The sequence below is a fragment of the Salmo salar genome, chromosome ssa15 (assembly GCF_905237065.1).
Source record: "Salmo salar chromosome ssa15, Ssal_v3.1, whole genome shotgun sequence".
NCBI lineage: Eukaryota > Metazoa > Chordata > Actinopteri > Salmoniformes > Salmonidae > Salmo > Salmo salar.
Window position 1 is genome coordinate 56,586,239 of NC_059456.1, and position 26,606 is coordinate 56,612,844.

The following is a 26,606-nucleotide window of genomic DNA, read 5'->3' on the forward strand; positions in this document are numbered from 1 at the left end:
TGGCCAGGTGGTGCCAGAATAACAACCTATCCCTCAACGTAACCAAGACTAAGGAGATGATTGTGGACAACAGGAAAAGGATTCTCATCGACGGGGCTGTAGTGGAGCTGGTTGAGAGCTTCAAGTTCTTTGATGTCCACATCACCAACAAACTAGAATGGTCCAAACACACCAAGACAGTCGTGAAGAGGGCATGACAAAGCCTATTAAGGAAACTAAAAAGATTTGGCATGGTCCTGAGATCCTCAAAAGGTTCTACAGCTGCAACATCGAGAGCATCCTGACTGGTTGCATCAGTTCCTGGTACGGCAATTGCTCGGCCTTCGACCGCAAGGCACTAAAGAAGGTAGTGCGTTCGGCCCAGTACATCACTTTTATTTTTTATTTTATTTCCCCTTCATTTAATGAGGTTGGCTTGTTGAGAACAAGTTCTAATTTACAACTGCGACCTGGCCAAGAATAAATCAAAGCAGTTTGACACATATAACAACACAGAGTTACACATGGAATAAACAAAACATACAGTCAATAATACAGTTGAAGAAAATCTATATACAGTGTGTGCACAGTGTGTGCGAATGAGGTAAGATAAGGGAGGTAAGGCAATACAAAGGCCGTGGTGGCGAAATAATTACAATATACGAATTAGACAATGGAGTGATAGATGTGCATAAGATGAATGTGATAAATAAATGAATACAGTATGGGGATGAGGTAGTTGGATGGGCTATTTGCAGATGGGCTATGTACAGGTGCAGTGATCTGTGAGCTGCTCTGACAGTTGGGGCTTAAAGCTAGTGAGGGAGATATGAGTCTCCAGCTTCAATGATTTTGTTGCAGTTCGTTCCAGTCATTGGCAGCAGAGAACTGGAAGGAAAGGCGGCCAAAGGAAGAATTGGCTTTGGGGGTGACTAGAGAGATATACCTGCTGGAGCACGTGCTACGGGTGGGTGCTGCTAAGGTGACCAACGAGCTGAGATAAGGCAGGGCTTTAACCTAGCAGAGACTTGTAGATAACCTGGAGCCAGTGAGTTTGGCGACGAGTATGAAGCGAGGGCCAGCCAACGAGAGCGTACAGGTCGCAGTGGTGGGTAGTATATGGGGCTTTGGTGAAAAAACAGATGGCACTGTGATAGACTGCATCCAATTTGTTGAGTAGAGTGTTGGAGACTATTTTGTAAATGACATCGCCGAAGTCGAGGATCGGTAGGATGGTCAGTTTTACGAGGGTATGTTTGGCAGCATGAGTGAAGGATGCTTTTTTGCGAAATAGGAAGCCGATTCTAGATTTAATTTTGGATTGGAGATGCTTAATGTGAGTCTGGAAGGAGAGTTTACAGTCTAACCAGACACCTAGGTATTTGTAGTTGTCCACATATTCTAAGTAAGAACCGTCCAGAGTAGTGATGCTGGACGGGCGGCAGGTGCAGGCAGCGACCGGTTGAAGAGCATGCATTTAGTTTTACTTGCATTTAAGAGCAGTTGGAGGCCACGGAAGGAGAGTTGTAGTGCATTGAAGCTCGTCTGGAGGTTAGTTAACACAGTGTCCAAAGAGGGGCCAGAAGTATACATAATGGTGTCGTCTGCGTAGAGGTGGATCAGAGAATCACCAGTCGCAAGAGCGACATCATTGATGTATACAGAGAAGAGAGTCGGCCCGAGAATTGAACCCTGTGGCACCCCCATAGAGTCTGCCAGAGGTCCGGACAACAGGCCCTCCGATTTGACACACTGAACTCTATCAGAGAAGTAGTTGGTGAACCAGGTGAGGCAGTCATTTGAGAAACCAAGGCTGTTCAGTCTGCCGACAAGAATGCGGTGATTGACAGAGTTGAAAGCCTTGTCCAGGTCGATGAATACGGCTGCACAGTAATGTCTCTTATCGATGGCGGTTATGATATCATTTAGGACCTTGAGCGTGACTGAGGTGCACTCTCCTGACTGTCTATCTGCCAGATAAATACACACACGCCCCTAACCCCCCCACCACAAACACACACACATGCAATATATCCATAAAACAACGGTATTAGAATACAGTTCAATATGAATAATTTTCCCTCTGACAACCTTGCTAATGTTAGCTTTTAATGCATGTCTGAAGAGAATCCTATCTTTTAAGAGCCAACTAATGAAAAATCTTTCTCATCAATTTCTCTAAGGGATAAAAGAATGTGAAAAACACAAGGTAATATATCAAAAGAAACATTAAACTAAGACATTGGAGCATAAAGTTTCAATTTAAATGAAACATAAATTATATACAGTGCATTCAGAAAGTATTCAAACCCCTTGACTTTTTCCACATTTTGTTACGTTATAGCCTTATTCTAAAATTAATAAAATATTTTCCTCAATCTATACACAATAGCCCATAATGACAAAGCAAAAACGTTTTTCGAATTTTTTGCAAATGTATAAATAAATAAGTATTCACACCCTTAACTCAGTACATCCTCGAGTGTTCTTGAGTATGACGCTACAAGCTTGGCACACCTGTATTTGGGGAGTTTCTCCCATTCTTCTCTGCAGATCCTCTCAAGCGCTGTCTTGTTGGATGCGGAGTGTTGCTGCACAGCTATTTTCAGGTCTCTCCAGAGATGTTCGATCGGGTTCAAGTCCAGGCTCTGGCTGGGCCACTCAAGGACATTCAGAGACTTGTCCTGAAGCTACTACTTCGTTGTCTTGGCTGTGTGCTTACGGTCATTGTCCTGTTGGAGGGTGAACCTTCACTCCAGTCTGAGGTCCTGAGCGCTCTGGAGCAGGTTTTCATCAAGTATCTCAATGTACTTTGCAACCGTTCATCAGTCCCTCGATCCTGACTAGTCTCCCAGTCCCTGCCGCTGAAAAACATACCCACAGCATGATGCTGCCACCACCATGCTTCACCGTAGGGATGGTGCCAGGTTTCCTCCAGACTTGACGTTTGGCATTCAAGCCAAAGAGTTCAATCTTGGTTTCATCAGACCAGAGAATCTTGAGTCCTTTAGGTGCCTTTTGTCAAATTCTAAGTGGTGTGTCATGTGCCTTTTACTGAGTAGTGGCTTCCGTCTGGCCACTCTACCATAAAGGCCTGACTGGTGGAGTGCTGCAGATTGGTGGAGTGCTCCCATCTCCACAGAGGAACTCTGGAGCTCTGTCAGTGACCATCAGGTTCTTGGTCACCTCCATGACAAAGGCCCTTTTCCTCGATTGCTCAGTTTGGCCGGGCGGCCAGCTCTTGGTGTTTCCAATCTTTTTCCATTTAAGAATGATGGAGGCCACTGTGTTCTTGGGGACCTTCAATGCTGCAGACATTTTTTGGAACCCTTCCCCAGATCTGAGCTCTACGTACAATTCCTTCAACCTCATGGCTTGGTTTTTGCTTTGACATGCACTGTCAACTGTGGGACCTTATATAGACAGTGTTGTGCCTTTCCAAATCATGTCCATCAATTGAATTTACAACAGGTGGACTCTAATCAATTTGTAAAAACATCAAGGATGTTTGGATTTTGGTTGGATTTTTCTCAGGTTTTGTATCCAAATCTACTAATAATATGCATATCCTACCTTCTGAGTCTGAGTAGGAGGCAGTTTAATTTGGGCACGTTTTTCATCCGAATTTGAAAATACTGCCCCCTATCCTTAACAGGTTTTAACATGTTATTGCGGGTGTAGTGAAATGCTTGTGTTCCTAGCTCCAACAGTGCAGTATTATCTAACAATTCACACAAATCTAAAAGTCAAAAAAATGGATTTAGGAAATATAAAAATTAGATTAATTAATGTCGGAGTGGCATTGACTAAAATACAGTACAATAGAATACAGTATGTACACATATGAGATGAGTAAAGCATTATGTAAACAAAGTGACTAGCGTTCCAATTATTAAAGTGGCAAGTGATTCCAAGTCTATGTTTGCATGGAGTGCTGCAGAGATGTTTGTCCTTCTGGAAGGTTCTCCCATCTCCACAGTCAAACTCTAGAGCTCTGTCAGTGACCATCGGGTTCTTGGTCACCTCCCTTATCAAGACCCTTCTCCCCCAATTGCTCAGTTTGGTCGGGCGACCAGCTCTACGAAATGTCTTGGTGGTTCCAAACTTCTTCCATTTAAGAATGATGGAGGCCACTGTGTTCTTGGGGACCTTCAATGCTGCAGAAGTGTTTTGGTACATTTTAGTCATTTAGCAGACGCTCTTATCCAGAGCGACTTAGAGTAGTGAATGCATACATTTCATACAATTTCATACATTTTTTTTTTTGCTGGCCCCCCGTGGGAATCGAATCCACAACCCTGGCGTTGCAAACACCATGCTCTACCAACTGAGCTACAGGGAAGGTACCCTTCCTCAGATCTGTGCCATCCTCTCTGTGCCATCCTCACCATCCTCTCTCTGAGCTCTACGGACAATTCCTTTGACCACATGGCTTGGCATTTGCCCTAACATGCACTGTCAACTGTGGGACCTTATATAGACAGGAGTGTGCCTTTCCAAATCATGTACAATCAATTGAATTTACCACAGGTGGACTCTAATCAAGTTGTAGAAACATCTCAAGGATGATCAATGGAAACAGGATGCACCTGAGCTCAAGTTCGAGTCTCAGAGCAAAGGGTCTGAATACTTATGTAAATAAGGTATTTCTGTTTTAAAATTTGCAAAAATTTTGAAAAACCTGTTTTCGCTTTCTCATTATGGGGTATTGTGTGTAGATTTATGAGGATTTTTATGTATTTAATCCATTTTAGAATAAGGCTGTAACGTAACAAAATGTGGAAAAAGTGAAGGGGTCTGAATACTTTCCTAATGTGCTGTACGTCTAATCTCACCAGATCATTCTCTACATACAGTGCATCACCTCATTAAATAGGCTTTTTGACAGTGTGGTATGTGACATATCTCTCTGTTTAAAGTAGCATAGAGTTACTCCTTCCCCTTGCAGAACAGAGTTATTAAACGGCGAGGTTCACTTTTGTTCGAGTCAGGTCACGGCCTGCTAAATATTTAGGGAGGGAAGTGCCCATGCAGCCCTCCCAGATAGACGGAGACCCTGTTAGGAACCTTAACGTAAATAAACAAACACACATACACAGAGTGGGCAGGGTCGTGAGGAATTCTACCTGGCTTTAGTTAAGATCCCACAAACAAATGACTTTCAGGCTAGTTCAAGTGAATGGGCAGGTGTCTACACACAGTCTTACACCAGATTACCTAGAACAACTGAGCCTCCACGCAGTCCAGATGTGTGTTGGCTATTTGAGTGTGTGACATGCGGATCACATGGCTCGCGTGTGCGAGGGTTGCAAAATAAATGTACACATACATGTTATTCAATCATTGCACCACTCTGCTTGCGCGCGTCAACAAGCGTCTGCGTAGCCAGGCGCTAAAATAGAACTTGGTTCTATTTGTGATGCTTGATGCACTGCAAGTCACGCCTCTCCCATCTCCTCATTGGTTTTTAGGAGCATATACCCACATGCCATCTCATTGGTTTTTAGGAGCATATACACACATGGGTGATTGAAAGATGAACTGAGGTCCACACTCCAGTCCAGTTGGTAATGCACCTTAAAGTTGGTTGCCAACCACCATATAAAGTCCAAAGAAGAAGAATCCTGAAGGAGGAGAGATTACTAGAAACAAACTCGGTTTACCCTTTTATCTGTGGATTAATTGTCAGAGTAGAGGACCTTGTGCATTTCAGGTAAAATAACAACCCAATGTTTATATCCCAGGACAAATTAGCTAGCAACAGCAAGCTAGCTAGCTAAATTGCCATATATGTTTAATGCTTTTTGACCTGTCCCCAAATTAATATAGTTGGTTCAGATTTCATTTTGATATTTCAACCTGCGTGTCCTGATCGTGTCTGGTGTGGGTGAACAAAATAAGGCGCACGATGTTGCACACGGACGGTCTGGTCACCATGTGAGGGACCAGTTTCAAAGCTCCAATAGGAGACTGTAGGTTTCCCTTCAGCTGTCACGCCCTGACCTGAGAGAGACGGTTTATTTCTCTATTTTGTTAGGTCAGGGTGTGGGGTGGGCATTCTATGTTTTGTATTTCTTTGTTTTGGGCCGAGTATGGTTCCTAATCAGAGGCAGATGTCTATTGTTGTCTCTGATTAGGAATCATACTTAGACAGCCTTTTCCCACCTGAGTTTGTGGGTAGTTGTTTTCTGTTTCTGTACCTGACAAAACTGTGCGCTTTCGTTTCCCTTTGTTATTTTTGTTCGAGTTTGTTTGTTTGATTTAAATAAATAATCATGAACACGTGCCACGCTGCATCTTGGTCACCTCTCTATGACGATCGTTACAGAACTACCCACCACAACTGGATCAAGCAGCGTGCCCGGGAGGAGATGGATTCCTGGTCTCTGGAGGAGTTGCGAGAGAGGATAGATTGGACTCAGGGGCAAGTATTGGAGAGATACAGAAGCCTGCCGGGGAAGCAGGTGAAGGCAGCAAGAGAGGAACTAGCACGGCAAGGACGGATGCACGAGAGGCAGCCCCCAAATTCTTTTGGGGGGGGCACATGGCTAGATTGGCGGAGTCAGGGTTGAGACCTGAGCCAACTCCCCGTGCTTATCGTGGTGAGCATGTGCCTGCTCCTCGCACTCTCCCTCCAGTGAGTTTATTCAGCCTGGTACGCCCTGTGCCTGCTCCACGTACCAGGCTGTTAGTATGTCTCCTCAGTCCGGTGAGACCCGTTCCGGCGCCACGTAAGAAGCCTCCAGTGATGATCCATGGTCCAAAGCCTCCAGTGATGATCCATGGCCCGGAGCCTGTAGGGATGATCCATGGCACGAAGCCTCCAGTGATAATCCATGGCCCGGAGCCTCAAGTGATAATCCATGGCAAGAAGCCTGTAGGGATGATCCATGGCCCGGAGCCTGTAGAGATGATCCATGGCACAAAACCTCCAGTGATGATCCATGGCACAAAGCCTCCAGTGGTGATCCATGGCATGGAGGCTGTAGCAACGGTCCCCAGTACGGAACCCCCTGAGACGGCCCGCAGCCCGGAACCCGCTGAGACGGCCCGCAGCCCGGAACCCGCTGAGACGGCCCGCAGCCCGGAACCCGCTGAGACGGCCTGCAGCCCGGAACCCGCTGAGACGGCCCGCAGCCCGGAACCCGCTGAGACGGCCCGCAGCCCAGAGTCTTCAGCGGCGGCCTGCAGCCCAGAGTCTCCGGCAATGATCCACGGTCACGGTCACGTTCCTCCGGCGACACAGAAGCGGGGGGATCAGCGGGCGGAGTGGGGGCTACACCCCGAACCAGAGCCGCCGCCAAGAATAGATGCCCACCCGGACCCTCCCCTATAGGTTCAGGTTTGCGGCCGGGAGTCCGCACCTTTGGGGGGGGGTACTGTCACGCCCTGACCTGAGAGAGACGGTTTATTTCTCTATTTTGTTAGGTCAGGGTGTGGGGTGGGCATTCTATGTTTTGGGCCGAATATGGCTACTAATCAGAGGCAGCTGTCTATCGTTGTCTCTGATTAGGAATCATACTTAGGCAGCATTTCACCACCTGTGTTTGTGGGTAGTTGTTCTGTGTTTCTGTACCTGACAGAACTGTGCGCTTTCATTTCCCTTTGTTGTGTTTGTTTGATTTAAATAAATAATCATGAACACGTGCCACGCTGCATCTTGGTCTCTAAGACGATCGTTACATCAGCATTGACAGAAAGATTAGTGAAGGATCAAGAGGCTCTAGAGGGACATAGTTGCAGGGATCTACAGATCACACAGACACCCACACCCACACACGAAGGGCCAGAGGCTGAACATGGGTGATATTGTATTTTGTGTCAGTCAGGGGCCATACCACACACACTCTCTCACACACACCCCACCCACCTGCACATCGAACACACAAATAGGATCAGGGACAAACTCAAACAGACACATCCATACATAAACACAAGCTCACAGATAATCACAATCACATAGATAAATAAACAACTGTCTCTCTAACCTTCCTCTGCCAGGGTATTGTCCTCTGAGTGGTCATAGAGCTCTGTCTGTTCATCTGCCTTCCCATTCAGACTGGAGATGGAGATCAGTCCATTCTTCTGCTGCAGCTGATGAGGAAGGGGGGAGAGAGAGCACTGAAAGATAACTCCAACAATACAGCAGAGATACTCATCAGTAAAGCACAGCATCCGCACAGTATTCAATCCACTCATTGTCATGTCAAGAGAGCAGAAAAAAACAAATGGTTTTCATCAAGGTTTCAAAATAAAAAAACAGGTATCATAATAATATTCCTCCATCCAACAAATGACATATAATGTCAAATTCATAACAAAGTAGCTACAAACCTCCCAGAGGTGTCATGGCGATAGGGGGCACAAGGGCATGTGCCATCTCAGATTTAAAACTGTGCAGTAATAATACCTGTGCCTCGACACAATCCTGTCTCGGCGCTCTACGGACAAATCTTTTTGTCCAAGCCATGGCTTGGTTTTTGCTCTGACATGCACTGTCAACTGTGGGACCTTATATAGACAGGTGTGTGCCTTTCCAAATCATGTCCAATCAATAGAATTTACCACAGGTGGACTCCAATCAAGTTATAGAAACATCTCAAGGATGATCAGTGGAAAAAGGATGCACCTGAGATCTCATAGCATATGGTCTGAATACTTATGTAAATAAGGTACTTCTGTTTTTAATAAATCTGCCCCAAAATTTTTTTACCTGTTTTCGCTTCATCATTATGGTGTATTATGTGTAGATTGATGAGGAAAAACATTAATATAATCCATTTTAGAATAAGGCTGTAACGTAACAAAATGTGGAAAAAGTCAAGGGGTCTGAATACTTTCCGAATGCACTGGATATATAAACTCAGCAAAAAAAGAAACATCCCTTTTTCAGGACCCTGTCTTTCAAAGATAATACGTAAAAATCCAAATAACTTCACAGATCTTCATTGTAAAGGGTTTAAACACTGCTTCCCATTCTTGTTCAATGAACCATAAACAATTAATGAACATGCACCTGTGGAACGGTCGTTAAGACACTAACAGCTTACAGATGGAAGGCAATTAAGGTCACAGTTATGAAAACTTAGGACACTAAAGAGGCCTTTCTACTAACCCTGAAAAACACCAAAAGAAAGATGCCCAGGGTCCCTGCTCATCTGCATGAACGTGTCTTAGGCATGCTGCAAGGAAGCAAGAGGACTGCAGATGTGGCCAGGGCAATAGATTGCAATGTCCGTACTGTGAGACGCCTAAGACAGCGCAACAGGGAGACAGGATGGACAGCTGATCATCTTCGCAGTGGCCGACTACGTGTAACAACACCTGCACATGATCGGTACATCCTAACATCACACCTGCGGGACAGGTACAGGATGGCAACAACAACTGCCCAAGTTACACCAGGAACGCACAATCCCTCCATCAGTGCTCAGACTGTCCGCAATAGGCTGAGAGAGGCTGGACTAAGGGCTTGTAGGCCTGTTGTAAGGCAGGTCCTCACCAGACATCACCGGCAACAACGTTGCCCATGGGCACAAACCCACTGTCGCTGGACCAGACAGGACTAGCAAAAAGTGCTCTTCACTGACGAGTCAAGGTTTTGTCTCACCAGGGGTGATGGTCGGATTCGCATTTATTGTCGAAGTAATGAGTGTTACACCGAGGCGTGTACTCTGCAGCGGGATCGATTTGGAGGTGGAGGGTCCATCATGGTCTGGGGCGGTGTGTCACAGCATCACCGGACTGAGCTTGTTGTCATTGCAGGCAATCTCAACACTGTGCGTTACAGGGAAGACATCCTCCTCCCTCATGTGGTACCCTTCCTGCAAGCTCATCCTGACATGACCCTCCAGCATGACAATGCCACCAGTCATACTGCTCGTTCTGTGCGTGATTTCCTGCAAGACAGGAATGTCAGTGTTCTGCCATGTCCAGCGAAGAGCCCGGATCTCAATCCCATTGAGCACGTCTGGGACCTGTTAGATCGAAGGGTGAGGGCTAGGGCCATTCCCCCCAGAAATGTCCGGGAACTTGCAGGTGCCTTGGTGGCAGAGTGGGGTAATATCTCACAGCAAGAACTGGCAAATCTGGTGCAGTTCATGAGGAGGAGATGTACTGCAGTACTTAATGCTGCTGGTGGCCACACTAGATACTGACTGTTACTTTAGATTTTGACCCCCCATTGTTCAGGGACACATTATTCCATTTCTGTTAGTCACATGTCTGTGGAACTTGTTCAGTTTATGTCTCAGTTGTTCAATCTTATGTTCATACAAATATTTACACATGTTAACTTTGCTGAAAATAAACGCAGTTGACAGTGAGAGGACGCTTCTTTATTTGCTGAGTTTACATTTACTACTGTTATCATTTTTAAATTGAGAACACATAAGCTCAATAATATGTAAACAATGTGCATTGCAAATGCCCATAATGCTAATGCCATCATAATTTAGGCCAGTGGTTCCCAACTCTGGTCCTCGAGTACCCCCAACAGTACACAGTTTTATTGAAGCACAACTGATTCAACTTGGCAACTGATCATCAGGCCCTCAATTAGCGGTGATGCAGCCATTCAAGATGCTCTCAATGGTGCAGCTGTTGAACTTTTTGAGGATCTGAAGGCCCATGCCGAATCCTAACACATCTTAACACAGGCAACATGCTGTGAAGGCAGATTTGTTTCCCTTAGGTAGTGGAATGACGTTTGACTCTTTCCAGATTTCTGGGCACATCCCACACACCAAGCACCAATTAAAATTGGGGTGAATATGTGGTTGGTTGTAACTCTAAGCAATTTGCCGTCAAGATTATTTGTACCTGGGATGCAAGATGGCAGCTTTGCTTCTAGCTCCTAAGCAACTTTGCAGTATTTTGTTTTCTTACATTATTAGCCCAGAATGTTGTTGTGTGTTATGACATCCAGCCGTAAAGAACTTTTGGATATCAGAGCAATGGTAACTCACCAGCATTACGACCAGGAATATGACTACCGAATTGGATCCTTTGTTCATACCCCCCAGGGCAATTGAACTTAGGCTGCTCCAAGAAGCCGCTGGCGGAGAAGAGGTATTTGGAGTGGACCTCTAGTCCAACTCAGGAGGCGTGCTTACCATCCACTGCTTCCGAGTGTATTACTCGCTAATGTTCAGTCTCTGGAATATAAAGTGGACGAGCTCAGTGTGAGGATCTCCTTCCAGGGAGACATCAGGGACTGTAATATACTCTGTTTCACATAATCATGGCTGTCTCTGGATATACTGTCCCCGTCCATACAGCCAGCTGTGTTCTCAGTACATCGATCAGACAGAAATAAAGAACTCCGGGAATAAGAACGACGGTGGTGTATATTTCATGATTAAGTACTCATAGTGTGATTGTGATAACGTACAGATACTCAAGTCCTTTTGTTCACCTGACCTAGAATACCTCACAATCAAATTCTGACCGTATTACCTGTCAAGAGAATTCTCTTCAGTTATAGTTACAGCCGTGTATATTCCCCCTAAAGGCGATACCATGACGTCTCTCAAGGAACTACCCTGGACTTTGTGCAAACTGGCAACCACATATTCTGAGGCCGCCTTTATTGTAGCTGGGGATTTTAACTTTTAACTTGAGGTTCTATCAACACAATGACTGTAGTACTCATGCTGCTAAAACGCTCAAACCCTTCCGGGATGGCTACAAGACCCCCCCTTTGACAAATCAGATCCCGACTCCATTTTGCACCTCCCTTCCTATAGGCAGAAACTCAAACAGTAAGTAGCCATGCTAAGGTCTATCCAATGCTGGTCTGACCTATCGGAATCGATGCTTCAAGATTGTTTTGATCACGCAGACTGGGACATGGTCCAGGTAGCCTCTGAGAATAACATTGGCATATACATATACAATGACTGAGTTCATCAGGAAGTGTATAGGGGATGAGGGGATGATGTTCACACTGTGACTATTAACTTACCCAAACTGGAAACAGTGGAGAGACAGCAACATTCACACAAAACTAAATGCACGAACCACCGCATTTAACCATGGCATAGTGACTGGGAATATGGTAGAACACAAACAGTGTAGTTATTCCCTCCATAAGGCAATCAAACAGGCAAAATGTCAGTACACAAAGTGGAGTAGCAATTCAACAGCTCAGACACAACACGTATGTTTAAATTTTATTTAACGTTTATTTAACTAGGCAAGTCAGTTAAGAACAAATTCTTATTTACAATGATGGCTTAGGAACAGTGGGTTAACTGCCTTGTTCAGGGGCAAAATTACAGATTTTTACCTTGTCAGCTTGGGGATTCGATCTAGCAACCTTTTGGTTACTGGCCCAACGCTCTAACCACTAGGCTACCCGCCTGCCTATGTGGCAGGGTCTACAGTATATGGCAGGGTCTACAGACAATCAAGGATTTGATTTGATTTGAAAACCAGCCATGTCGCGGACACCGACATCTTGCTCACGGACAAGCGAAACACCTTCTTTGCCCGCTTTGAGGATAACACAGTGCCACCACTCCCAAGGACTGTGAGCTCTCGTTCTCCCTGGCTGACATGAGTAAGACATTAAAGCATGTTAACCCTCTAAAAGGCATCCCTATCGGGTCCTCAGAGCATGCGCAGACCAGCTGGCTGGAGTGTTTACAGACATATTGAATCTCTCACTATCCCAGTCTGCTGTCCCCACTTGCTTCAAGATGTCCACCATCGTTCCTATACCCAAGAAAGCAAAGTTAACTGAACTAAATGACTATCGCCCCGTAGCATTCACTTCTGTCATCATGAAGGGCTTTGAGAGGCTAGTTATGGATCATATCACCTCTACCTTACCTGACACCATCGACCGACTTCAATTTGCATACCGCCCAAGTATATCCACAGACGATGCAATCGCCATAGCACTGCACACTGCCCTATCCCATCTGTGTAAGAGGAATACCTATGTAAGAATGCTGTTCATTGACTACAGCACAGCATTCAACACCATAGTACCCTCAAAGCTCATCATTAAGCTCAGGAGCCCTGGGTCTGAACCCCGCCCCGTGCAACTGGGTTGTGGACTTACTGACAGGCCGCCCCCACAACGGTTCATGCTCAGCCCCCTCCTGTACTCCCTGTTCACCCATGACTGCCTGGTCGCATCTGCTACAAGACCATGGTGCTTGCCTACGGAGCTGTGAGGGGAACGGCACCTCCGTACCTTCAGGCCCTGATCAGATCCTACACCCAAAGAAGGGCACTGCGTTCATCCACCTCTGGCCTGCCTGGCCACGCACGTGTCCAACTCAATCATCAAGTTTGCAAACAACATAACGGTTTTAAGTCGGAGTACCAACAACGACGAGACAGCCTACAGGGAGGAGGCTAGGGTCCTGGCGGAGTGGTGCCAGGAAACAGCGCCTCTTCAACCTCAGGAGGCTGAACAAATGTGGTTTGGTCTCTAAGACCCTCACACTTTTACAGATGCACAATTGAGAGCATCCTGTCGGGCTGTATCACCACCTGGTACGGCAACTGCACAGCCCGCAACTGCAGGGCATTCCAGAATGTGGTGCGGTATGCCCAACGCATTATCGGGGCCATGCTGCGTGCCCTCCAGGACACCTAGAAGGCCAAAAATATCATCAAGGACATCAACCACCCAAGCCACGGCCTGTTCACCCCGCTATTATCCAGAAGGTGAGGTCAGTACAGGTGCATCAAAGCTGGGACAGAGAGACTGAAAAACAGCTTCTATCTCAAGGCCATCAGACTGTTAATAGCCATCAATAGCCGGCTACTACCCAGCAACTCAACCCGCACCTAAGATGTACATTTACATTTACGTAATTTAGCAGACGCTCTTATCCAGAGCGACTTACAAATTGGTGCATTCACCTTATGATATCCAGTGGAACAACCACTTTACAATAGTACATCTATATCTTTTTTTGGGGGGAGGGTTAGAAGGATTACTTAATCCTATCCCAGGTATTCCTTAAAGAGGTGGAGTTTCAGGTGTCTCCGGAAGGTGGTGATTGACTCCGCTGTCCTGGCGTCGTGAGGGAGCTTGTTCCACCATTGGGGTGCCAGAGCAGCGAACAGTTTTGACTGGGCTGAGCGGGAACTGTGCTTCCGCAGAGGTAGTGTGGCGAGCAGGCCAGAGGTGGATGAACGCAGTGCCCTTGTTTGGGTGTAGGGACTGATCAGAGCCTGAAGGTACGGAGGTGCTGTTCCCCTCACAGCTCCGTAGGCAAGCACCATGGTCTTGTAGCAGATGCGAGCTTCAACTGGAAGCCAGTGGAGTGTGCGGAGGAGCGGGGTGACGTGAGAGAACTTGGGAAGTTTGAACACCAGACGGGCTGCGGCGTTCTGGATGAGTTGTAGGGGTTTAATGACACAGGCAGGGAGCCCCGCCAACAACGAGTTGCAGTAATCCGGACGGGAGATGACAAGTGCCTGGATTAGGACCTGCGCCGCTTCCTGTGTGAGGCAGGGTCGTACTCTGCGAATGTTGTAGAGCATTAACCTACAGGTTCGGGTCACCGCCTTGATGTTAGCGGAGAACGACAGGGTGTTGTCCAGGGTCATGCCAAGGCTCTTAGCACTCTGGGAGGAGGCCACAATGGAGTTGTCAACCGTGATGGCGAGATCATGGAACGGGCAGTCCTTCCCCGGAAGGAAGAGCAGCTCCGTCTTGCCGAGGTTCAGCTTGAGGTGGTGATCCGTCATCCACACTGATATGTCTGCCAGACATGCAGAGATGCGATTCGCCACCTGGTTATCAGAAGGGGGAAAGGAGAAGATTAATTGTGTGTCGTCTGCCTAGCAATGATAGGAGAGACCATGTGAGGATATGACAGAGCCAAGTGACTTGGTGTATAGCGAGAATAGGAGAAGGCCTAGAACTGAGCCCTGGGGGACACCAGTGGTGAGAGCACATGGTGCGGAGACGGATTCTCGCCACGCTACCTGGTAGGAGTGACCTGTCAGGTAGGACGCAATCCAAGAGTGAGCCGCGCCGGAGATGCCCAACTCGGAGAGGGTGGAGAGGAGGATGTGATGGTTCACAGTATCAAAGGCAGCAGATAGGTCTAGAATGATGAGAGCAGAGAAGAGAGAGTTAGCTTTAGCAGTGCGGAGAGCCTCCGTGACACAGAGAAGAGCAGTCTCAGTTGAATGACCAGTCTTGAAACCTGACTGATTTGGATCAAGAAGGTAATTCTGAGAGAGATAGCAAGAGAGCTGGCCAAGGACGGCACGCTCAAGAGTTTTGGAGAGAAAAGAAAGAAGGGATACTGGTCTGTAGTTGTTGACATCGGAGGGATCGAGTGTAGGTTTTTTGAGAAGGGGTGCAACTCTCGCTCTCTTGAAGACGGAAGGGACGTAGCCAGCGGTCAAGGATGAGTTGATGAGCGAGGTGAAGTAAGGGAGAAGGTCTGGAGAAGAGAGGAGGGGATAGGGTCAAGCGGGCAGGTTGTTGGGAGGCCGGCCGTCACAAGTCGCAAGATTTCATCTGGAGAGAGAGGGGAAAAAGAGGTCAAAGCATAGGGTAGGGCAATGTGAGCAGGACCAGCGGTGTCATTTGACTTAACAAACGAGGATCGGATGTCGTCAACCTTCTTTTCAAAATGGTTGACAAAGTCATCCGCAGAGAGGGAGGAGGGGGGGAGGGGGAGGAGGATTCAGGAGGGAGGAGAAGGTGGCAAAGAGCTTCCTAGGGTTAGAGGCAGATGCTTGGAATTTAGAGTGGTAGAAAGTGGCTTTAGCAGCAGAAACAGAGGAAGAAAATGTGGAGAGGAGGGAGTGAAAAGATGCCAGGTCCGCAGGGAGGCTAGTTTTCCTCCATTTCCGCTCGGCTGTCCGAAGCCCTGTTCTGTGAGCTCGCAATGAGTCGTCAAGCCACGGAGCAGGAGGGGAGGACCGAGCCGGCCGGGAGGATAGGGGACAAAGAGAGTCAAAGGAGGGTTGAGGAGGCAGAATCAGGAGATTGGTTGGAGAAGGATTGAGCAGAGGGAAAAGATGATAGGATGGAAGAGGAGAGAGTAGCAGGAGAGAGAGAGCGAAGGTTGCGACGGCGCCATACCATCTGAGTAGGGGCAGAGTGAGTAGTGTTGGAGGAGAGCGAGAGGGAAAAGGATACAAGGTAGTGGTCCTCCGACCACTACCTTGGAGGGGAGTTGCAGTGAGATTAGTAGAAGAACAGCATCTAGTAAAGATGAGGTCAAGCGTATTGCCTGTCTTGTGAGTAGGGGGGGACGGTGAGAGGGTGAGGCCAAAAGAGGAGAGGAGTGGAAAGAAGGAGGCAGAGAGAAATGAGTCAAAGGTAGACATAGGGAGGTTAAAGTCACCCAGAATTGTGAGGGGTGAGCCATCCTCAGGAAAGGAACTTATCAAGGCGTCAAGCTCATTTATGAACTCTCCAAGATGCTGCTGCGTTATGTACATAGACATGAAATCACTGGTCACTTTAAAAATGGAACACTAGTCACTTTAATATAATATTACATACTGCTTTACTCATTACATATGTATACACTGTATGTGAACTGTATGTGACCTGTTTCAGGAAACGAGGCGTATATCGCGGGTCACTACTTCACATGAGAACCGTTTGAATGTAAACATAATTTTTTTTAAATCAAAATTGTTTTTTTTTAGCAGAAATGCCTTCTCGAACATGTGAACTTTCATGTACCTTAATAACAAACGTGTATGCCATCTGTCAATACGAATACAATTGTTAAATTACAAGCCTAGTTGGTTAAGCTACACAAAAAGGGGGCAACCTTCTCGCTACCAATGATTGGCTGAGATTATGAGTTGGTTGGACAAGCCGAGAGATGATTTTGGATTGGTCTGCCATATAGCACGCTTCCGTCTATTTGAGCTGGTCAGTTTGTATAGGTAATCCTGTCTAACAAGGCTTTTTTATGTATTGCGTAGTAAAACTTAACAAAAGACTCAACTATGCAAATATCAATTTCAATAGAACGTCACTGCAACAATTGTTTCAGAGCATTCTCGTCTGAGTGTGCCAGAGTGCAGAATAACTGATGAATTTACGAACGTTCAATACCGGTTGAAAATGACTGGTGTCAGTAAACATCCGCAAAAAAGCGTAAATAAATTGTTGTCATACAGTCACCAACGCTCTGGATAACATGAAAACAGCCTAACCAGCTCTGCTAGGGCGAGTAAAATGGTCAAAGTTTGGGTGGGGGTTAAAGTTGAAGTTGATTCTTATGACATTGCACACAGTCAGTGTGAACCAGAGTGACTTGATGCTAATCAAGCTGTACAAACAAAATGGAAACGACACAATACATCTTATTTAATGAAAGGGGTTGCAGTCTGCCATGAAGCATTAATCTATGTATGCGGGGAAGAGTCTAGCTACAGTTTCAGATATTATACGTTTCTAATTTTGTCAGAAAGTTGTTTTCATTGCAAATTAAAGCTTACTGTTAGCTAGCTATCTGACGTTAGATGTCTGGCTCGCTAGCTAACATTATGTTTGAGATCTGTGTGTAGTAATGTTCTCAGAATGCCATTTTGCATTGCTAAATAGCCTAATGTTAGCTAGCTAACTAGCTAACATTGAACCTATTTGGTTAAGTTTAGCTAGCTGTGACAATCGGTTTGTATTGCTAGTACTCTATGGATTAGGATTATGGATCATTGTTTAGCTAGCATGTGCAAACAAAAGACTCCATTTCGCCAGATGATTATATGACCCATCAAGTTAGCCAGGTGTGTCTGACGGTGATTACGGCTAACTGTTGTATAATAATGCCAAAATATTTGTATCTGGAATTTGTCTTTCAGCATCAGTAGAACATGCCTGACTCTCTTCCACCAGTCATACAAGGAGAATTATCTAATGCCTCCCATCAAAAAGAGAGCTGGTCCAAGCAAGCACAGGTTACACCTGAAGCATGAGGACTTGCAGCGAGTGGTGAACTTCATCAACAACTATGCAGAGGATAATGCAATAGTATTACCAGGACGCCACCCAGGACCCAAACACTTTGGTTGAAAGATGCTGCCATCCCATGTGACAAAAGCAGCAGTGTGGCGTCTCTACAAGTAATCGATGACAACACTTGGTATGCAAAGCATAAACAACACATTTTGATTATTTCAATGACCTGATAATGATGCATTAAAAAATGACATTACATTTTATGTTACATTTTCTTTTGATTAACTTATCTTAATGGTATTTTGTTGTTTGCAGGTGCAATATCCTTCTGACCCTATGCAGCCACTTGGTATGTAAAGCATAAACAACATGTTTTGATTATTTAATTGACCTCCAACATGATTGGCATTACTTTTATTGATCTCACATTTTTTTCTTTATTTTCCAGAGGTACGTGTAGTCGGGCTTACATTTTCTTTTCATTAACTTATCTTAATGTTCTTTGTTGTTTGCAGGTGCACTATCCTTCTGACCCTATGCAGCAAGGTCCCATCTACTTTTTAACTCCTTGCAAGTGTGGCTTGTTTGGTGTTTGCTGTGAAGGATTGCCACAACAAGTCAACTACTTGATTGACGAAGGCATGTCATCCAGCAAAGGCAGCAGCGCAGTCATCAACTACATGCACCATTTCTTCACCAACTACGGAGTTGGGGGACACGTGTGGACCTGAATTGTGATAACTGCAGTGGCCAAAACAAGAACAAGTTTGTGCACTGGTATTGTGCCTGGCGGACCATGCGCAAGCTCCACCACAGTCTGGACATTCACATCCTGTTCACAGGCCACACCAAGTTTGCCCCCGACTGGTGCTTCGGCCTCATTAAGCAGCGCTTCAGAAAGACCAGAATGAACACTTTGTCTGAGATTGCTGGTGTTGTGAAGGACAGCACCGTGACAGGGGTCAACATCCCACAGATGGTTGGACTGGAGGATGGTACGATGCTGGTGGAAAGCTATGGCTGACAACATCACCTGACTCCACAGCCACTGTTCAAGCAGTACCAGCACTTCAGGTGAATATTATTTTCATTGCATTGTATGAGGTTGTTCTTCTTATCTAAACTTGGGAGGTGAAATGATGTTGTGCAAGGTTGTAATGTCAAATGTTTTTGTTTGTTATATCCTGTTTTACAGCTTCGATGCTCTGGAGCCTGATGTTGTTATCGCCAAAGAGCTTCCGGACTCAGTCGGGATCAGGTTTCAGCTGGTGCGCAATGCGAACATCCTTCCTCCCATAGATGATCAGCCTGTACAAGCACCATCTGGACTGGACAGCTAGACAAACTGATGTTTTTGAGAAAATCAGGTAGTTTTGCAACAAAGAGGCTATGGACATCACATGCCCTGCACCAAAGTCAAGGGCAGGACAGGCTCTCCGAATATAGATTCCCTTGTTCATGCTTGGTTCGGACGGACCAGTAATCAGCACTATCTGCAGTGCCATATGTTGCTGCTACAATTTTTTTGTTATCCTGGTGCTCAGCCACTTTACCCCTGATTGTATGCAAATAACTACCTAATCTGTCACTGTTCTTGTTATTGATATTGTTCTTGTACATACTGTTTATTATTTTATTTATATTGACACTATCCATTTCTGATATTGCTACTATGCAAGTAACCATTTGGCTGTACTGTTTAGACCTTCTGCAGAGACCCATCCACTTGGCAATATGTGGCTGGAGGTTATAGCATTTCTTTCACATGACACATCCATTTAGACAAGTGTGTCTTGGTAAGCATCATCTAATATCTATAAAATATTTTTATCTGGACACTTTCTGTTTACCTGGAATTTTTCCTTTTGTAGGCTACTACCTTTACTACGCTACTCACTGCTTAGCACATGACTTCACATGTGAATCCTTAAAGAGATGGGTGGGGCTGGCTTAAGAGTGTGTGAACAATATTGAAAGGGTGTGGACAAAGGAGAGCTCTCCAGTAGGTACCAAAACATTGAAAGGCAAGTGAGTTTACAAGTTTATCAACTTTCAAATCAGAATTACTTTCCCATTGTTCCTCAAATGCAGTGTATGATATACCATTTTGTAGCTCTGAGTCTCTACTTTTATACAATGTAAAAAAAAAAAAATGTTCAATTTGCTACATAAGACCGATTTCAGCCGGTCGGTCATGTATTCTATTTTACTGTCTTTTAGTCAATGCCACTCTGACATTGCTAAATCCTAATATTTATCAATTCCATTCTTTACTTTTAGATGTGTGTATTTTTGTGAATTGTTAGATACTACTGCACTGTTGGAGCTAGGAACACAAGAATTTCGCTACACCCAGAAACACAAGCATTTCGCTACACCCGCAATAACATCTGCTAAATATGAGTATGTGACCAATAAAATTTGATTTGACCTGACCTATCATCAGAACGAGACAGCAGCAGCATCCTTTCCACCTCTTCTCTTTCTACTTGGTGGAATTCAAACTTGTAATGCCTTTCACACATGATACAATATTTTATCAGTGTATATGATAGGGGGCCATTATTTGGCATTTTCTATCACCCTTGACTTAATTTTGTGCTGACAATATCCTTTCTTTTTACCTTTGTTTAGCTTGGTCTTGTCATGCAGCGCCAATCTCTAGTAACAGCATATTCGGGAATAGTACTTTCTTCTTTCATATCTCCACATACATAATAGCGTTATACCATCAAACTCCACTGATGAGACATGTTATCTTCGTTATCTCTAATGAGTCATGTTATCCTCTGAGACATGTAACCCTCGATTGAGATCCTGAGACATGTTATCATTAACCTGTACAGTGCCTTGCAAAAGTATTTATCCCCATGACATTTTTCCTATTTTGTTGCAGTACAACCTGTAATTTAAATGCATTTTTATTTGGACTTCATGTAATGGACATACACAAAATAGTCCAAATTGGTGAAGTGAAATGAAAAGAATAACTTGTTAATTGGTGCATGCATATGTATTCACCCCCTTTGCTATGAAGCCCCAAAATAAGATCTGGTGCAAACAATTACGTTCAGAAGTTACATAACTAATTAAATAAAGTCCACCTCTGTGCAATCTAAGTGTCACATGATCTCAGGATACCTGTTCTGAAAGGCCACAGGGTCTGCAACACCACTAAGCACGGGACACCACCAAGCAAGCGGCACCATGAAGACAAAGGAGCTCTCCAAACAGGTCAGGGACAAAGTTGTGGAGAAGTACAGATCAGGTTTGGGTTATAAAAAAATATCTGAAACTTTATACATCCCACGAAGCACCACCAAAACTCACAGACCAGGCAACGAGGGCATTAATCAGAGAGGCAACAAAGAGACCAAAGGTAACCCTGAAGGAGCTGCAAAGCTCCACAGCAGAGATTGGAGTATCTGTCCACAGGACCAATTTAGTCCGTACACTCCACAGAGCTGGGCTTTACGGAAGAGTGGCCAGAAAAAAAGCCATTGCTTAAAGAAAAAAATAAGAAAACACGTTTGGTGTTCGCCAAAAGGCATTTGGGAGACTACCCAAACATATGGAAGAAGGTACTCTGGTCAGATGAGACTAAAATTGAGCTTTTTGGCCATCAAGGAAAAAGCTATGTCTGGTGCAAACCCAACACCTCTCATCACCTCGAGAACACCATCCCCACAGTGAAGCATGGTGGTGGCAGTATCATTGAAGGAATTGAAGGAATGATGGATGGCGCTAAATACAAGGAAATTCTTGAGGGAAACCTGTTTCAGTCGTCCAGAGATTTGAGACTGGGACAGAGGTGCACCTTCCAGCAGGACAATGACCCTAAGCATACTGCTAAAGCAACACTCAAGTGGTTTAAGGCCTAGTCAAAGCCCAGACCGCAATCCAATTAAGAATCTGTGGTATGACTTAAATATTGTTGTACACCAGCGGAACCCATCCAACTTGAAGGAGCTGGAGCAGTTTTGCCTTGAAGAATCCCAGTGGCTAGATGTGCGAAGCTTTTAGAGACATACCCCAAGAGACTTGCAGCTGTAATTGCTGCAAAAGGTGGCTCTACAAAGTATTAACTTTGGGGGGGATGAATAGTTATGCACGGTCAAGTTTTCTGTTTTTTTGTCTTATTTATTGTTTGTTTCACAATAAAAAATATTTTGCTTCTTCAAAGTGGTAGGCATGTTGTTTAAATCAAATTATACAAACCCCCCAAAAATCCATTTTAATTCCATGTTGTAAGTCAACAAAATAGGGAAAATGCCAAGGGGGTGATTACTTTCGTAAGTCACTGTAGATCCGACGGGAGGTGGTGGAATTAGGTATTTACATCACACCACCCCATGTCGTGCTATTATCAGTGGTTCAGACCACATGGACATTTATATTGTTACATCCTATGCACCATAATCAACTTCAATGGTTCTCTTGCCGCAACTTCCTATACATATAAAACACACCATGCTCAAAAACACCTTGTGCTAGTAGTCCCAGACTACGATGGGCAGTGGTGGACAGAACCCCATAGATAACATTTTAGATTGAAAACTCAGCTCACACAGAACTGGAATACTCAGCTCACACAGAACTGGTTGGGATATTCATTCAGACCTCTTTCACACTGGAGCTCATCCCCTGACAGCTGTCATTCACTCAGTACTTAATAGCTACATTTCAATCCTCTTATTATCCACATTTCAATTTGCTTATTATCCAAATTTCAATCAGTTTAACATGTCCTTTCCACACTCACACTTCTTTCACATCCACATTCACTTAGTACTATTCCAAAACACACTTGGTAAACTCCCTTATTGCCCCATGTGCATCTTCAATAATTGTCTGTTAATGTATTCCTATGCACCATATGTATCTTTCACATACATATATAATAACACCCCATGCTATTAGAAGTGGCTGCAGACCACGTAGGCACTTCTCTTATAAATACCAACAGACAGTTGTCAGCAGGGTTTTTCCATGGTACCGTTACGCACTCAGTCCAGTCTTCTCATAAGACGAGTGAATAACCTTCTATAAGACTATGGTTACCTTTTTATGCATTACTCACCTTAATTTTATTGGTTTTATCATTTATTTTTTATACAAATTCATTTAACCTCTTACATCTAGACGTTCCGCTAGCGGAACACCTGCTCCAATATCCAATGATAGGCGTGGCGCGAATTACAAATTCCTCAAAAATACAAAAACTTCAATTTTTCAAACATATGACTATTTCACAGCATTTTAAAGACAAGACTCTCCTTTATCTAACCACACTGTCCGATTTCAAAAAGGCTTTACAGCGAAAGCAAAACATTAGATTATGTCAGCAGAGTACCAAGCCAGAAATAATCAGACACCCATTTTTCAAGCTAGCATATAATGTCACAAAAACCCAGAAGACAGCTAAATGCAGCACTAACCTTTGATGATCTTCATCAGATGACACACCTAGGACATTATGTTATACATTACATGCATGTTTTGTTCAATCAAGTTCATATTTATATCAAAAAACAGCTTTTTACATTAGCATGTGACGTTCAGAACTAGCATACCCCCCGCAAACTTCCGGATGAATTTGCTAACATTTTACTAAATTACTCACGATAAACGTTCACAAAAAGCATAACAATTATTTTAAGAATTATAGATACAGAACTCCTCTATGCACTCGATATGTCCGATTTTAAAATAGCTTTTTGGTGAAAGCACATTTTGCAATATTCTAAGTACATAGCCCAGGCATCACGGGCTAGCTATTTAGACACCCGGCAGGTTTAGCCTTCACCAAAATCAGATTTACTATTATAAAAGTTTGATTACCTTTTGTTGTCTTCGTCAGAATGCACTCCCAGGACTGCTACTTCAATAACAAATGTTGGTTTGGTCCAAAATAATCCATCGTTATATCCAAATTGCGGCGTTTTGTTCGTATGCGTTCCAGACACTATCTGAAAGGGTAAATAAGGGTCGCGCGCATGGCGCAATTCGTGACAAAAAAAATCGAAATATTCCATTACCGTACTTCGAAGCATGTCAACCCCTGTTTAAAATCCATTTTTATGCCATTTTTCTCGTAAAAAAGCGATAATATTCCGACCGGGAATGTCCATTTAGCTAAACAGAGGAAAGTAAACAAAGCTTTCGGTCGACGCGGGCACGAGCCTGAGTCTCACAGTACTGTAACCAGCCACTACCCAAACGCGCTACTTTGTTTCAGCCAGAGCCTGCAAAGCCACGATTCAGCTTTTTACCGCCTTCTGAGACCCTATGGCAGCCGTAGGAATTGTCACGGGACAGCTAAGATCCTCACTCTTCAATAAACAGAGACAAGAAGAACGACACCTTGTCAGACAGGCCACTTCCTGAATGAAACCTTCTCAGATTTTGGCCTGCCATATGAGTTCTGTTATACTCACAGACACCATTCAAACAGTTTTAGAAACTTTAGGGTGTTTTCTATCCATATGTAATAAGTATATGCATATTCTAGTTACTGGGTAGGAGTGGTAACCAGATTAAATCGGGTACGTTTTTTATCCAGCCGTGAAAATACTGCCCCCTAGCCATAACAGGTTAAATTGACTTACTGAAATTTAGGAGACATGTCCTTCAATTGTTCATGGATGATGTGTCTACTCCTGGGCAGCTCACAGTAAGTGTCTGGGCTGGTCCTCGTTCTCTTTTGGTCAGATTGGAATTTCCCTCATGCTTCATAAAATGTGCCACCGGTTTTCCTTGCAGACCCCCACTGGAAAGCACCGCAGGCAGAATCAATCATCCTTTTCGTGATGCCAAATTGTAGTGGAAATTCTACACATGCGACACTCAAAGTCAATCTTAAATGAATCATTGTTTATTAACAGTTACAGTGCCTTGCGAAAGTATTCGGCCCCCTTGAACTTTTCGACCCTTTGCCACATTTCAGGCTTCAAACATAAAGATATAAAACTGTAATATTTTTGTGAAGAATCAACAACAAGTGGGACACAATTATGAAGTGGAACGAAATTTATTGGATATTTCAAACTTTTTTAACAAATAAAAAACTGAAGAATTGGCCGTGCAAAATTATTCCGCCCCTTTACTTTCAGTGCAGAAAACTCTCTCCAGAAGTTCAGTGAGGATCTCTGAATGATCCAATGTTGACCTAAATGACTAATGATGATAAATAGAATCCACCTGTGTGTAATCAATTCTCCGTATAAATGCACCTGCTCTGTGATAGTCTCAGAGGTCCGTTTAAAGCGCAGAGAGCATCATGAAGAACAAGGAACACACCAGGCAGGTCCGAGATACTGTTGTGGAGAAGTTTAAAGCCGGATTTGGATACAAAAAGATTTCACAAGCTTTAAACATCCCAAGGAGCACTGTGCAAGCGATAAAATTGACATGGAAGGAGTATCAGACCACTGCAAATCTACGAAGACCCGGCCGTCCCTCTAAACTTTCAGCTCATACAAGGAGAAGACTGATCAGAGATGCAGCCAAGAGGCCCATGATCACTCTGGATGAACTGCAGAGATCTACAGCTGAGGTGGGAGACTCTGTCCATAGGACAACAATCAGTCGTATACTGCACAAATCTGGCCTTTTTGGAAGAGTGGCAAGAAGAAAGCCATTTCTTAAAGATATCCATAAAAAGTGTCGATTAAAGTTTGCCACTAGCCACCTGGGAGACACACCAAACATGTGGAAGAAGGTGCTCTGGTCAGATGAAACCAAAATCGAACTTTTTGGCAACAATGCAAAACGTTATGTTTGGCGTAAAAGCAACACAGCACATCACCCTGAACACACCATCCCCACTGTCAAACATGGTGGTGGCAGCATCATGGTTTGGGCCTGCTTTTCTTCAGCAGGGGCAGGGAAGATGGTTAAAATTGATGGGAAGATGGATGGAGCCAAATACAGGACCATTCTGGAAGAAAACCTGATGGAGTCTGCAAAAGACCTGAGACTGGGACGGAGATTTGTCTTCCAACAAGACAATGATCCAAAACATAAAGCAAAATCTACAATGGAATGGTTCACAAATAAACATATCCAGGTGTTAGAATGGCCAAGTCAAAGTCCAGACCTGAATCCAAACGAGAATCTGTGGAAAGAACTGAAAACTGCTGTTCACAAACGCTCTCCATCCAACCTCACTGAGCTCGAGCTGTTTTGCAAGGAGGAATGGGAAAAAATTTCAGTCTCTCGATGTGCAAAACTGATAGAGACATACCCCAAGCTACTTACAGCTGTAATCGCAGCAAAAGGTGGTGCTACAAAGTATTAACTCAAGGGGGCTGAATAATTTTGCACGCCCAATTTTTCCGTTTTTTATTTGTTAAAAAAGTTTGAAATATCCAATAAATTTCGTTCCACTTCATGATTGTGTCCCACTTGTTGTTGATTCTTCACAAAAAATTACAGTTTTATATCTTTATGTTTGAAGCCTGAAATGTGGCAAAAGGTCAAAAAGTTCAAGGGGGCCGAATACTTTCGCAAGGCACTGTAACTGGAGAGGTTCCACAGGTGTCACAATACTCAAAAATAGCGATACAATAAATCACTTATCTTTGAAGATCTTCATCTTTTTGCAATCCAAAGGGTCCCAGTTACACAATGAATGGTCATTTTGTTCGATAAAGTCCTTCTTTATATCCCCAAAAAGTCAGTTTAGTTTGGCGCGCTTCATTCAATAATCCACTGGTTT

General features: G+C 44.4%; 1 protein-coding gene across 1 annotated transcript in view; it reads right to left on the reverse strand.

The window, feature by feature from the left end:
- Positions 1–26,606, reverse strand: part of LOC106571757 (A-kinase anchor protein 12) — an 89,832-nt gene that overhangs the window by 18,057 nt on the left and 45,169 nt on the right. The window contains exon 2 of the mRNA XM_014145182.2: positions 7,968–8,073. Coding sequence (XP_014000657.2) covers positions 7,968–8,073 — 106 coding nt within the window. The remainder of the gene's footprint in view (positions 1–7,967; positions 8,074–26,606) is intronic.